Source organism: Saccostrea cucullata, unplaced genomic scaffold (genome assembly GCF_032062105.1).
Source record: "Saccostrea cucullata isolate Sc308-1 unplaced genomic scaffold, CSIRO_AGI_Scuc_v1 ctg641, whole genome shotgun sequence".
NCBI classification, from domain to species: domain Eukaryota; kingdom Metazoa; phylum Mollusca; class Bivalvia; order Ostreida; family Ostreidae; genus Saccostrea; species Saccostrea cuccullata.
The window spans coordinates 29,166-44,335 of NW_026919593.1; the positions used below are offsets into that span (position 1 = coordinate 29,166).

A 15,170-nucleotide genomic window follows, 5' to 3' on the forward strand; every position below is an offset into this window, starting at 1 on the left:
ATTTTCGATATTGCTGTATGGTAGATTTTTCCCTCTTTTTAATACATTCTAACACAAATTTACCAAGTTTTTGAAGTATATTTTCTGAATTGGAATTGAGTAATCAATAAATTTTGCCATTCTAGGTCTTACATGATTATATTTTTAATATATTTTTCTCTTAACTCAGTATGAAAGGTACATATCAAAACAAAATGATATTTGTCTTCTATTTCGTTCGATGTACAAAATATACATTTCCGTTCACTTGTAGGACAATTTTGATCATATCTGCCAGATTCAATGCATATACAATGAGAAAATAATAAGTGTCTAGTTAATGCTTTTCTGTGTTTTTCATAATGTATACAATTAAGATATTCAGCCTGTTGTATAATCGGGTTTAGATATTTAAACAATTTAAGAGGATGAGCAATTTCTATATCTACTCTCAGTTTTTGGAAAAAAAACCAATCAGTTTGTCTTTGTTCAAAATACATTTAAAAGACCTTTTCATTTACAGACTCGGGTAAATACCACACATATCCAAAACCATGAGACAAAAGGGTATGCTTAACAAAAATAATCCAATTTGTAGCCATATTCTTAAAATCATAATTATAAATTGACCTTCTTAGACAGTTTTCTGATCTGAGAATTTTAAACCAATATTTAATAATGCGAAATGTTCTCCTTACTATTTACGGTTTTCTTCCCAATGCCCGATAAACAGCCGGGGTACATGTTGAAGTTTTAAATCCCAGTGGTCTTTTACTAAATTTTAATTGCATTCTTTCTAATTCCTTTGCTGGTATAAAGCCCCACCGCACTTCTGCCCCATAATTCATGCAACGTTGAAAAGACTGTTTTACAGTCTAGAACAATTTTTGAACATTACTCATGAATGCATTATATAATTGTAGTGTTTTTTCTTCTCCTGTTAGTTTTACATGTTTATTAAAAAGTCCATGTGAAGAAAACACCAACCCAAGATATGCAAAACTATCCAGAATTTCAAGGGCGTTACCACTATACGTAAATTTATATCCCTTTTTTGTTTGTCCTTTTGGAAAAATCATTACTTTCGTTTTATCTACATTTACACAAAGACCGTTAAGGTGGTTTTGTAACCCTTTGGGCGTTTCGCTTATTATGGCTAGACCGTCAGGAAATAGTTGTAAAAAGATATTTATTTGGTCAATTTGAATGCCATATGCTAAGTTTTCATAAGTGTTGTCTCCAGATCCTCCAGAAATAATGAAAATAACATTGGGGATAGAATGTCCCCTCGTAAAACACCTAGTTCATTATCAACAAAAATTGTGAGGGAACCATTTACCCGAACACAACTTTTCACATACTCATACATAGCTTTAATAATTCTTAACATTTTACCATCCATACCTAGCTTTAATAATTTGTAGAACAATGCATTTCTATCCACCGTATCAAAAGCTCTACGATAATCTACGATAGCACAAAAAAGTTTTTTACCTTTTGCAATATATTGAAATCAATAATGTTCTTTAATACATAAGCAGCATCAATAGTGCTACAACCTTTCTTAAATCCTATTGCTCATCAGGCCCCAAGACCATCACCTGATTATCAAAATTATTTCCAAAGTTATATCAATTTGAAATTTTGACTTAAATCTGTTCTCAGTTTATGGTCTTGGGGCCAGATATAATATTGTTGTCTTCAGACCATTTTTGCAATCTATTATTCAAAATACGAGGAAACAATTTAGCCATAACAACCACTGCTAAGAATTGCATTGAAAAGCACATTGAACACTGGTTCCAGCGTTGCAACATCAACACTGAGCATCTCGTTGATTATGTTATCAATTCCGCCTGATTTGTCGTTTTTTAGCAATTTTGACGCGTTAATTATTTCTTCACTAGTGATCTCTTTGTCAAGCTCTTGGAACACCGGCGATCCAGTATCTTGTATTTCCGTATCCATCATTCCGTTTTCATTTATCGAACCACAGGCACTTGTTTCTGTAATAATTTTAAAATTAACACCGGAAAACATCGTAGTGTTTTTAAAAATAACACAAGACTATGAAATTTTATTTATTCTTGAATGACATAGGTATGAACAGTTTACCTATGCATTTCCTCTGAAAGTGTAAACAACCGATTCTATGGAGGGGGTACTCGGTGTAAATCGAAGTTAGATACCTTGTGTTATTATTATACTATGGGTCAAAAATTTATTACAGAAACAAGTGCCTGTGTATCGAACACATCTTCCTAAAATAATTGAAATGGTCTTCTGGTGCTATTTTTACTTGCTTGGCGTTCTCCTTGGGACTTAACATTTTCCAGAATTCCTTTGGGTTTTTCTTTTTCACTTGTTTCAAGTTTTCTCTTTGTTTCAATCGATGCTTTGCCTTCTTGTTGGCAGTAAGTGCTTTGTAAGATTTCTTTAAAGTGAACATTTCAATTCGATTATTAAGCGTCCTTTCATTATTGTATCGTTGAATTGCCTTCATCCATGTTGTTTTCAGTCTGTGTCGAACATGGTGCATCTGTGTTACTTTCTTTCTAAAGAAAGGGGTTTGCAATTTTTAACAGAGTATCCGTAAATTGGCCCGTAAGTTTGTTTATTTTTAGCTCTACTGGACAGAGACCAGAAGAGCTTATGCGATAGTAAGGTGTCTGTCGTCCGTCTGTCTGTAAACAATTTTTCAAAACGCTACTCCTCCTAAAGTTTTGGTCTGATTTTAATATAACTTGGCAAACAAGTAGACTACACTAAGATACATAAAGTAGTGCATCGGTTTTTGATTTCGATGAACGGTGTTGCCATGGTTACTAAAAATAGAATTTTCTGTGAAATTAAAGGCCTTTAAAACGCTACTCCTGCGACAGTTTTGATCTGATTTCAATATTACTTGGCACACAAGTAGACTACACTAAGATACATAAAATAGTGCATTGGTTTTTGATTTCGATGAACGGTGTTGCCATGGTTACTAAAAATAGAATTTTCTTTGAAATTCCTTTTAAATGCTACTCCTCCTACAGTTTTGATCTGATTTCAATATAACTTGGCACACAAGTAAACTACACAAAGATTCATAAGATAGTGCATCGGTTATTGATTTCGATGAACGGGTTGCCATGGTTACTAAAAATAGAATTTTCTGTGAAATTCCCTTAAAACGCTACTCCTCCTACAATTTTGATCTGATTTCAATATAACTTGGCACACAAGAAGAATACACTAAGACATCGGTTTTTGATTTCGGTGAACGGTGTTGCCATGGTAACTAACAATAGAATTTTCTGTGAAATTCCTTTAAAACGCTACTCCTCCTACAATTTTGATCTGATTTCAATATACCTTGGCACACAAGTAGACTACACTAAGATACATAAAATAGTGATCGGTTTTTGATCTGATTTCAATATAACTTGGCACACAAGAAGAATACACTAAGACATCGGTTTTTGATTTCGATGAACGGTGTTGCCATGGTTACTAAAAATAGAATTTTCTGTGAAATTCCCTTAAAACGCTACTCCTACAATTTTGGTCAGATTTCAATATAACTTGGCACACAAGTAGTCTACACTAAGATACATAGAATAGTGCATCGGTTTTTGATTTCGATGAACAGTGTTGTCATTGTTACTAAGAATAGAAATGTCTGTGAAATTCCTTTTAAACGCTACTCCTTCTACAGTTGTGGTTTGATGGCAATGGCTTCTTTTCTCATCCTTTGTTATAAGTACAAACCAGTAGAGCTACAGTCTCGACAGAGACTTCTGGTTTCTTGATTTGGTTGATCCATATCCCCCAATAAGTATTGAAATTTATAAATGTTCTCTCTAAGGTGCTGTATATATTCATCATGAAACGTTTCATTCTATTTCCACTTTTCTACGTTTCTGTTTTTTTCCCTGTTCATTCAGTTCATGGGTATAACCAGATTTAAGGCTGCATATAATTGGGTTATGATCTGAAAAATGTTTATGCTCTCCTACGTAAAAATCTACCACATTAGGTGTTCCTCCTCGGTTATCATATAGTCAATTACACTATTTCCTAGTTCTGTTTCACATTTATATCTTCCAATCTCTTAGACTGCATGCAGTCTGCCATTCACCATTCTAAGTTGGAATGATTTGCACACGTCCAATAACATAATATCGAACGAATTTTTTGTTTTGTCTTCAGAATAGCGTTCCATTTTATTGTCACACACATAAGATTGATCATCATTCTCTGGTGCAATAAAATCGTCCCAGATATGGTCTGGCGATACAGACGTACGAGCGTTTAAGTCACCCATTATGATAACTTTCCCTAAATTTTGGAATGTAGCTATATTTTGGGAAAGTTTATCAAAAAATGTTTTCAGCGTTTGTTATAATATTGCATACGGGGGATTTCTTCGGGGGTAGGTAAGCACAACATAAATAAATATTCTCATCAAGTAGGAAAAGGTTTTTATCAATTCTAAATCACATGACCCCATCAATGTTTGACAACACTAACTGTATACAATTATGGAGTTTGTCTTTGATAAAGACTCTTGTGAATGAATTTTATTGGTTTGTGATACTTCACATAATTTTCCATATCAATTTTACTATTGTTGTTAGTCCAAGTTTATTGTTAAGTTCGGGTTTTCTTTTTCTAATAGATCACTTAATTCTTTATTTTCAAATCTCTGTGTTGTCAAACCTTGAATTTTCCATGACATTATTTTGATGCTTTCCCCGGCGTATCTCCGTCTGCCTCCGTGTCCCTTTGTATTAGATTTTGATCTCGATCTCTCTTGTTCTGCTACGTCCAGGTGGTTTGTACTCTTCGCCCCCCAAAATAAGTTTATCATATTTTAGGAAAGCAGTATTCTCATCACGCTTTGCACGAATCATTACCGGGATCAGTTATTTCTTCTGTCGACGATTTCCCGGGGATACTTTTGGGACATTCCGTAAAGTGTTTCCTTTAGTATTTAGAACATAACTTACTTATTCAGCCAATCAAACGCTTCCATTTCTTGCGAAGAATTGATTCTTCATGGTGAAGAATTCTTCTATTATGAATGTACCAGGGACAGATAATTCAGTTTTTACAAGGCGCCAAATTTAAATCACTAAAAAACCACCTCGACAAAGAACCAAACAGCTAGACTTAACGACCTTATCAGGCATTATTTTGTATCAAAAATAATTGTTTTTAGGTCACCTGAGTAAACTCAGGTGACCTATTGCTATCTGTTTTCGTCCGTCGTCGTTCGTCGTGCGTTAACATTTGAACATTTTCAGCTTCTTCTCTACAACCACTGAACCAATTTCAACCAAATTTGGTACAAAGCATCTATGGGTGAAGGGGAACAAAAATTGTGAATTTCATGATCCCTGCCCCATTGGGGCCTGAGGGGTGGGGCCAAAACCACTAAAATTAGTGCAATCTTTAAAAATCTTCTTCTTTACTCCTGGACATCAAGCAGTCAAACTGTTTGCATGATTGTAATCAGCAATGAGTCCTCTACCAAAATTGTGAAATTCATGGCCCCAGGGTCAGGGGTTCTAGTGCTAGGGCGGGGCTAAATAAGTAGGTAGTAAAAATGCATTATTTCTTTGAAAATCTTCTTCTCTGCTCCTGGGTATTAAATAAACCAACTAAGTACATAGTTATGATGAGCAAGAGTGCCTCTACCAAAATTGTGAATTTTATGGCCCCAGGGTCAGGGGTTCTGGTGTTAGGGCGGGGCTCTATTGGCTATATAGTGAAAATACATTAATTCTTTGAAAATCTTGTTCTCTGCTCCTGGGTATTAAATAAACTAACTAAGTACATAGTTATGATAAGCAAGAGTGCCTCTACCAAAATTGTGAATTTTATGGCCCCAGGGTCAGGGGTTCTTGTTTTAGGGTGGGGCTCTAATAGTGAAATGTATGAATTCTTTGAACATCTTATCCTTTGCTCTTGGTTAATATGCTAATGATCTAATTACATATATAAGTCCAGGATTTATTTCATTTTCAGTTTTACAAACCCTCCGCTCAAGGTTTTGAACTTTTAGAAAAAAATAAAAAATTTTTTCTTTCCTATGTCAAATTTGACGGGATGAGATTTCAAATTTACGAACTCGCACTTCCGGTTTTTAGATGAAACGGCGGGTAAAAAAGCTACATCCAAGAATTTAGCATGGTTTAGTGTAAAATTCATCGATAAGAGTGCCATTCAAAACGTTTCACCCGTTCTAAGGACAAATAAAATGCTGACGACTTTGTTGCACAACGACATGCTGGTGAGATAATTATGTATTCGTTTCAAAAGTAACTGTAAATTATTTTCCTCCCCCAGGTTTTAAACTGCCCGTGGTAGCTATTGCATATTGCCAGGGTCATTGTTTAGGTCTCTGTTATAGCTTACAGTCTAAGCATCATTCTTCAGAAAATGGTTGCTTATGCATCAGATGTAATGAATAAAACTATGGGAGAAGTGAAGTCCATTTGAGGAAGAAATAAACAATCCTGAAGTGAAGAAATAAAAAAAATCCATCTATTAAAAGGCAAGAATATACAAATATATACAGGCATGTAGTATCATTTGTATCAGCCAGAAAAATTATTTTACACTTAATTGAAAAAATGTTGACCCTACTCCCCAATACCTCCTGTCTGTTTTATGATAGGAATTATAATTTTAGGCATCAAGTAAATTTTAGAACAATGTCTACACATTCACCTAACACATATTGATGTATTGAAAGACTTTTAAAGAATTGATTTTTTAAAATATATTTTGATCAACATCACAAAATTTATATAACTGGCCCAAACTGGCAGATGATGAAATAAGCAATTAAATGTTCTACTTTCCTATTTGTAAGCATTATGTGTCCAGTGGTAAGGAGCCTATTAGGATAGCATAAAAAAGAATGTACAAATGTTAATAATTGATTTATCAAAAAAATTTATTTCCTTTTCCTTTGGGACTTTTTTATTCTCATGTTCATAACTAAACCTAAACATAAAAAAAATGCTGGCCTTATAATGAAGAAAGGGTCCTCTTTCAAAATAGATAATTTCAGGGCTGCTGGGTCAGGGGTACCAAGGGGGTACTTTGACTAAAAATAAATTAATGCTTTGAAATCTGCCCTTTGATAAGCAATGGTGCCTCTTTCAAAATTCGTGAATTTCATGGCTTTTGGCTTAAAACACGAACCAAATACAATTGCTGGAAAGTTGTTATATGATACTCAGGTGACCTATAAGGCCCGTGGGCCTCTTGTTTATTGATTAGATACGGTAATATAATATTGTACATGAAGTTTTACATGCAATTTGTTTTTGTTTCTTTTCTTCAATTCACTTCCGGTTTAGTGGAGTCCAGGATGAGCTGTCAAAAATGGCCAGAAACGGCCCGTAGTCGTCAAATAGATTGGATTTTTCTACTTGAATAAATAACACAAACACTCCGGATACTGGTTTTTTTCTGTCCAAGCCCAGATCTATTTGTTTAGATGGGTCTCCCGAAAAAACACGTTGCCGTCCTGGTTTTTTTTAGCTGAGCGTGGGAAATTTTTTTTCCGGATTTTTTTTTTTTTTTTGACGATAAAAACTTCAGACTCCTGTGCTTCACCACACCATTTCCCCAGTAGATCAAGCGATCAAGTTGAGCAGTCAGTAAGATCATATTAAGAGAAATCTTCGTCACGAAGAAAGGGCTCCGCTCCGCTCATTCATCATGATGAAGAATTCTCTTAATATGATCTTACTATTACATAGCATCAACTTTGTACCGCCTCTTTTTCCTTTTAGATTTTAAAGGTAGCAATAATTGGTCTCGTTTTTCCTGTACCATATGCGTTTTCGATTCGAACCTCCTCAATTTCTAGCTTCTCCGCGCAAAAGATCTTCACCGTTTGTATACAATCCTCTGTTCTTTCCAGTCCGAGCTCCTCGATTCCAAATAGATTTATTTTTCATCATTTGCGTTTGCAAAAGCAACTTTTCTTCATGTAGACTTTCATTCGCGTTTTTGATTTGTTTTAATTCTGTATGTACACTTGTAATGTTCTCGTCTATTCCTCGCTCCTCTATTTGCTTCGACATCACTTTGACACTTTGTTCTAAAACCGCTACGGTCTCTTTAATAGTGTTCTCTTCTCTATATAAAATTGTTAATTTGTTTTCGAAATTTGAAATGTTGGGTTTAATTTCGTTTAGAACATAACCTACTTATTCAGCTAAGCAAATGCTTCCATTTCTTCCATTTCTCGCGAAGAATGTTGATTATTCATGGTGAAGACTTCTATTTCTGAAATATTCAACGGTGTCTGATTGGTTCACTTGACATTTATATGGAAGTGTCTTCACTGACTTTTGTCCAGCACCCAGAAAGAAACTATTCAAAATCCACGTGCTGTTTACAGTTATATTTAAACTTTCTAGGTCTTGCTTCACTTTTATTTTCCATATTTTGTCGCCTTTTGAATATTTTTTTTTCACATTTCGGTACATACAGAAAACACAACTATCGTCATCTATATCAGAGACGAACCTTATCTTTGAAGACAGATTTAAGTAATAATTTCCATCAAATTTTTATTTAACCCTAGACAGCGATACCCACTCCTGCTGACTAGGGCCTTGTCATCTTAACACAATCATTTTTCAAAAATATTACGATTCTTGTTAAAAGGATATTCATTAGTTCAGTAGCTTTAATATCTTCACCATACCATTTCCCCAGTAAATCAAGCTATTTCATATAATGCCGTGCTAACCTGAATGGGTTGGAGTCCATTCTGAAACCGCGTGTGTTCAACATTGATTGCGTGCTCGATATGTACAACGAGCGGTAAAGTTGAGCATTATATATGACACAGCCGTGGGAGGAGTTTATTTTTAATCCATTCATTTGATTGGCTGAGGTTCTGTTCTAAGTCAGTAAGATAATATGAAAAGAAATCTTCGTCATGAAGAATGGGCTCCGCTTCGCCCATTCTTCATGACGAAGATTTCTCTTCATATGATCTTACTATTACATAGAAGAATTCCTCATCATGAAGAATCAATAATTCTTCAAGAAAAATGGAAGCATTTGATTGGCTGAATAAGTTGGTTTCGTTCTAAATAATATCAACAAATAATTTAAAATTTTCTGAAAAAAATTCCCGCGTACTTTGCGACTCAATAATTTTACTCCGAGTCGGGACGAGCAAACATTAATTTTAAAGATGGCTTTGATTCATTAATAATAATTGTTTAACCCCGACTTAGCGGGTGTAAACTTTGGCGTTTTGCTCGCTCAAAGGTATGCCAATTATTTTAGCAAAACAGATAAAATTAATCTTTTAGATTAGTTTCAGTACGTTTAATATACGTTTGAAAACCGATGTTCACAAAAGTCTGAGTAAATACATTACCACGTGCAAGTTACATTGCTTTCTCAAAAGACTGATTGATGTTCGTTCATTTCATTTTTCATGTATTCAGTAGTGATAATGAAGGTGTAAATTTGGCGATTAAAATTTTAACGGAATACTACAAAACCGCCAAAGCAAGCACCCTGATAAATATACCCGCTATATGGTATTTCAGCCATATTTCTGCGATCAAATTATGTGATTATGACTATGAAAGTTTTTATCTCTCTGGCGGGTCCCTGTGAACTTGTTTTTACACAAGGGGATACATCTGAAAGAACCATAGATCGTTTTGCTGTGGCATATAGTATTTGTTGCATATGAAAGTCTACTTATGTAATTTTGGCTACTAACAAAACTTTCAACAATCTCGTAAAATCAAAATTAAAAAAAAAATTATGGTTGATTTAAAATCTTGTTTGCAAAACACGTTGAAATTAAAATGTGCATTAAGCACTGTTTTCTTTAATCAATTTAGAAAGTAGAAGACCCATTTTGCCTGACAAGTACAAAAACGTGTGACAGATCAACAGGGGTTGATCCTACCAAGTGTATTCAGGGGTCAGTTAGCCATATTCACAGTAAAAGTCTGGCCAAACAGTGTTTCTAGTTGTTCGTGATTTAGATATATTTACAATCATTTTCGTTTAACAGAAATGAGTTCGAGCACTTTTAGTGTGTTGACTACTTTCATTTTCCTTTTATTTCTTTCTTAGCTATGGAGGCTGATAAAGGTAACCCCCAAAACAAGGACGAACAAAACGAAAAGGAAACTTGGAATGATGAAGAGAAAGATTCAGTTAAAAGAGATTTATCGAATACATCCTCCTCTCCTGCATCATCTAACGAGTCGTCGTCATCAGAAATAAATTCCAGTCTTCTGATATGGATGTATGTCAACCATATCCAACGTCAAGTAGTTCATCCGGTTATTCTGACAGGCAGAGTTCGTTGTCGGACGCTGGAAGGTCCAGAGATGACATTGATGAAAAAGAAAACTGCATTCCACTTATGAATGGACCCATAACGTTGTCGATGACCGAAGCAAAGCTATGGTACAAGTTTTTGAAAGTTGGGACGGAAATGATCATCAACAGAAGTGGAAGGTCTGTTTATATATATATCTTTCTAATTTCTTCTTCTAATTAAATCAACAGGCTTTCTAAGGAAAGCATTTGTTAGCGAAGATAACTGATAAAGATGTACACATTTAACAAACTAGATGCTGTCATGAGACAGTAATACCCGCACTAAGGTGTTTGCCTCTAAATACATATTATAGCCTTCCAAGGAAAAGTCACTATAATTTACACAGTACATGTATTCGTCACATTGAGTATAACATTCTCAGACCACTGTGTGACCTATGATTTCTGTTAAGGAAGGCCCACAAAGTCTAATTTTACACATCAAATAAAATTCTGATTTTCACTTTTCTATTGATATAAAATTTGAAAATGATTTACAAGTATATATTTGTTTATTATAGTGTTATTGTACATATGAAGCATTTAATATACATTACTTATGGAAAGTAACACTTTTAAGATCTATATGTCATTCAATACATACACAGACACAAAATTCTTAATTGCTGTTATGGACCTACATGTAAATCTTTTTTTCAATTTTCTTTTAAGCAAACTAACCTGAGATCTATTTTTATTGATTTAGAGCCTGTATCATCCATTTAATTTTTACTTTTTAAAAATTTTGCATTGAATAATTGAAAAAATTGATATTCCAAAAAAGGGGGTATACGTTTTCAAAAGACTGTTTTGTTAAAATTCTCTGGTCAACCATAATAAAGTAGCTGTTTTTGTTAACACTAGATACAATTCTTAATAGTTTTAAAGAAAAAATGGCATCTAAACATTTTGGATTTTTAGAATGAAAAAAATTAAGATATTTTGAGATTTTTTTTCTGAAAGACATGGACAGATTCAACACCAATTTGTTAATGTTTTGCAGTAAAGATTTCAAATATTCTCTTGGCAAATGAATATTTTTGATCTTCATAAGTTTTAACATCAATTTGATGTGATTTGGTGCATAACTAAAAGAAATATGATATCACACGTTTTTATGTTCAATTTTGGCGATATTGCGCTGAGACATGTTGTATGAAAATTAACCTGCAAAGATATGTCTTTTATGGGTGTTTTAGTAAGTTTAAGACTTGTTCAAGGTATTCAAATTGAAAAAAAGGTGCGGTCACACGATGATTTTCGACTTGCTCAGGTAAGTCGAATGGAGTCGATTGGTGGGGTGGTCACACGATCAGATTTTACGTTCGATTTACAAACGATTTTAGCAAGAAATGAACAGGTACTTGTTATTTCAATTTTTTTTAGATGGAAGTAATTCTGTTCAGAGACTTGTCTCTGTTCTGTTTTTAATTTAAAAAAAAAAATACTCCTCAATTTAATATTACGTCATTTTCCCCATTATGACGTTGATTTTGACGTAGTTTACACAGTACACAGTGATCACTCAAAACTAGATGGTGAAAGTTTATTAATACTTTCTACTTCGGCAAAAAAAAGAGTCTGCACTACTAGTATATTTTTTCTACAAAAGTTAACTTTGTGTGATAGCTGGCCGTTCATGATAAAGTATGAATGAAGATGGGAGAAACAGTTTATCAGACGCTCTTCAAGAGTTGATAAAACCGGAACAAAATTAATCTTTTGTATTTACTTCAAGGATAGACTATTTTCTTTATTATATAGATAAAAAATATAAATTCTACTGATAGTATGTAAATTAACTACATGTGTGAATATTAAAATGTTTAAAGGAAATAACTACTGATTATTGTGGAAAAATATGTAAGAGAGATAGCAGTTCCCCTACCCCCCCCCCCCAATCATTGACATCGGAAGCAAATTGAAAGGGGGGGGGGGTTTAATAAAACCTACAAAAAGTTTGACAAGCAAAAAAATGTCCATTATCCAAACACGAAAATCCTATTTCGTAGGGGATGGGGGTCGAAATTATTTCAGTACCCCTTTTTTTTTTTACAAACACGGGGCCTTTTTTTAAAAACCTAAAATGCAATTTTTCGGTTGAAAGTGGAGGGGGGGGGCGAAACCAACGCCTCAATGTTCAATGCCTATACTATGTCTATCTTTGAAAAAAAAAGTGGGGGGAGGGGGGCTAACCCCCTACCCGGTACTGACGCATATACTAATAATACGATCAAATACTTTACTTTACATGTAATACATTGTATGTCTTCTAATTAAAGTATTTGCCAAGAGATTAGTAACTTATTTAAGAATTATAAAATTAATTTGTTAATTTATTCAAAAAAGTTAACTTAAATTTTCTAGAATTTAGAATTTCGGTTACAGAATGCAGTTGTCGCTCGGTTTCTACTATATAATTGCTATTTTTTGTAGATACTGGTAGTAATCAATAGCGACATAAGGTTTAATTGCGTGAAAATCTTAATATAAATCAGATTTAAAAATAATTTATGTATTCTAATATTGAAATGCCCTCATTTTTTTATAATGTTCATGACTTGAATGCTTTTAATATCTTTAGAAATAACCGAAGAAATATTTGTGATAAATCATTTATGGCATGATATAAACACGAATCTTCGTGCGCGCAAACTATGGCTGAAAGTTACTATACATGATTTATTTGATATACTGTAATTTTTCTTTTGTACACAATGATTTTTGGTTTTCTTTTTATTTCATTACACAGGTGGATTTATGTATAAAAAGTTAAAAACTGTTATTTTATAGACATATTCTGCATTTTTTTTAATTTTGTGTCACGGGAAATACCATTGTGACGTCACGATTTTCTTCAGAAAGTCGATTGAAAATCTGACGGCCATCCGATTTCCAAACGACTTTCAGACTTCGCTTTCGACTTGGGTGGTCACACGGTACGATTTTAGTCGAAAGCAAATCGATTTGAAAAATCGGATGGAAAGTCGGATGAAAAGTCTCATCGTGTGACCGCACCTTTATATATATTTTATATGCTTCATAGGCGTCGGAAGGAAATTGAAAGTGCGGAGGGAGGGGGGGCTAAACCAACAAAAAAGGTAAACCCCAATTTTCAATACATAGAAAATGTCTATCTTTGCAAAAAAAAAAGGGGGGGTAAGCCCCCCGGTTCAGACACCTATGTGTAAATTGGATTTTAAAAAATGTTTTGCTCATAATTGGTACCTTTTTAAATTTAATAATGCCCCCCCCCCCCCCCAAAAAAAAAAAAAAAATAACACCACACACGCACACACACTCTCACGATCCGTAATTTTTTTTAATAGGATACACATGAAGATGGAAAAGTTATGTTAAAACATAGTTTGTTATGAATTAATTTTAGAATTTGTTCTTGGACTACCGTAAATCTGGAAATTTTTGCTGTAGATATATTTTTAGCAAATTTGCAAATTCATTGCATTCACAAAAATATTTGTCTTAAAAATAATTCAACAATAAGAAAATGTAAACAAAGTAGTGGTCATTCGCAAAATTTTGAAGCGTAAAAAATATAATCAACAGCATTTTGAGCCAGATTCGCAAAATAAAATCAACGTAAAAATTTCCAGATTTACGGTATACATGTTTACATGTAAACACCTTTTGGAAAATTTCTACATTACATTGGGTTGCGTCACCCATTATCATATTTTTAGATTAAGCACCACTCGGCACACCTCGGCCGATTCGTACTTCATCTGCATTTAACCAACACCCCTACTAATGTGTTCGGAACCTTTTCTTTTTCGATGTTCTGCAAATTATAAAACCCGATGAGTTCAGAATACCTCTGGCAGTGGCTCTGGCGAGAGTTAGCGAGACTTCAGCTAGAGGGTAAATTATTCACGGAAATGTGGCTAAGAAGTGACTTGCACGTGGAGGCATGGTAAACAGAAAAGTTATGTTGCGTTTCAGTTTTCACCACCCTAGAATCAGGTGATAATGTCTGCAGAAATTTACTTTAATCAATCGATCTCTTTTACATTCATTCAAACTTAAATAATTCTCTATGATACAATTTTCTGCAGTTATGAATTAAAATTTCTTTTTGGACAAATACCTTTGCATGGGAACCGGGAACTATATTTTTTGGCGTCAGATTAGCAAATGAGGCACCAGTATGATTTTAAATGACCAATCAGCTGAATGAGTATTGCATTATGGGTTACTACGAATACTACAGGAATTTTACGCTTGAAAAAAATGAAAATCTTATGGTAAATGAAAAGCATTTTTAAAAATATTATTTTCATGCTCATAATGACAAACAATTCATTTGTTAACTAAATGGCGGAAGTCTAGGTTTCTGAAAGTCATACTGCAAAATCAATTTGCGTCTGTATTAATTCCTTTGTTGTACTATCGGTGTATACAATTGCCAAAGTTTTGTTTATTTAAGAAACCTCTCTACACTACACACTAAAGAGTTCTGATTCTAAGGTATTTCTATGCAGTAAGAGTGATCTGCCCTTAGAACTAAATTCTAAAAAATAGAAATTTACACAATATTACTCAATTTGTAATCAATTGAAGTATTCTCAACATTTTAAAAGACCAGGATAAATTAACTGAACGTGTTATTTACATCTATTTTCTATACTGAAGTATTTAACAGCGATATCTATTCACTGATACTGTGTTGTCCTTTGAACCTTTTTCCCGGGGGTAAATGCCACGCACCATACATTGAAAATTAGATAGATATGCACAATATTAACTCCTTTATGCAATGAATTTTTCTCAGTGTCCAAAACTATTTTGCACTGGTGTAG

At 33.8% G+C, this 15,170-nt stretch overlaps 1 protein-coding gene across 1 annotated transcript in view; it reads left to right on the forward strand.

The window, feature by feature from the left end:
• Nucleotides 1-10,103: 10,103 nt before the first annotated feature.
• LOC134233956 (T-box transcription factor TBX10-like) overlaps nucleotides 10,104-15,170 on the forward strand; it is a 58,084-nt gene continuing 53,017 nt past the window's right edge. Inside the window, 2 exon segments of the mRNA XM_062716013.1 lie at nucleotides 10,104-10,254; nucleotides 10,257-10,491. Coding sequence (XP_062571997.1) covers nucleotides 10,104-10,254; nucleotides 10,257-10,491 — 386 coding nt within the window.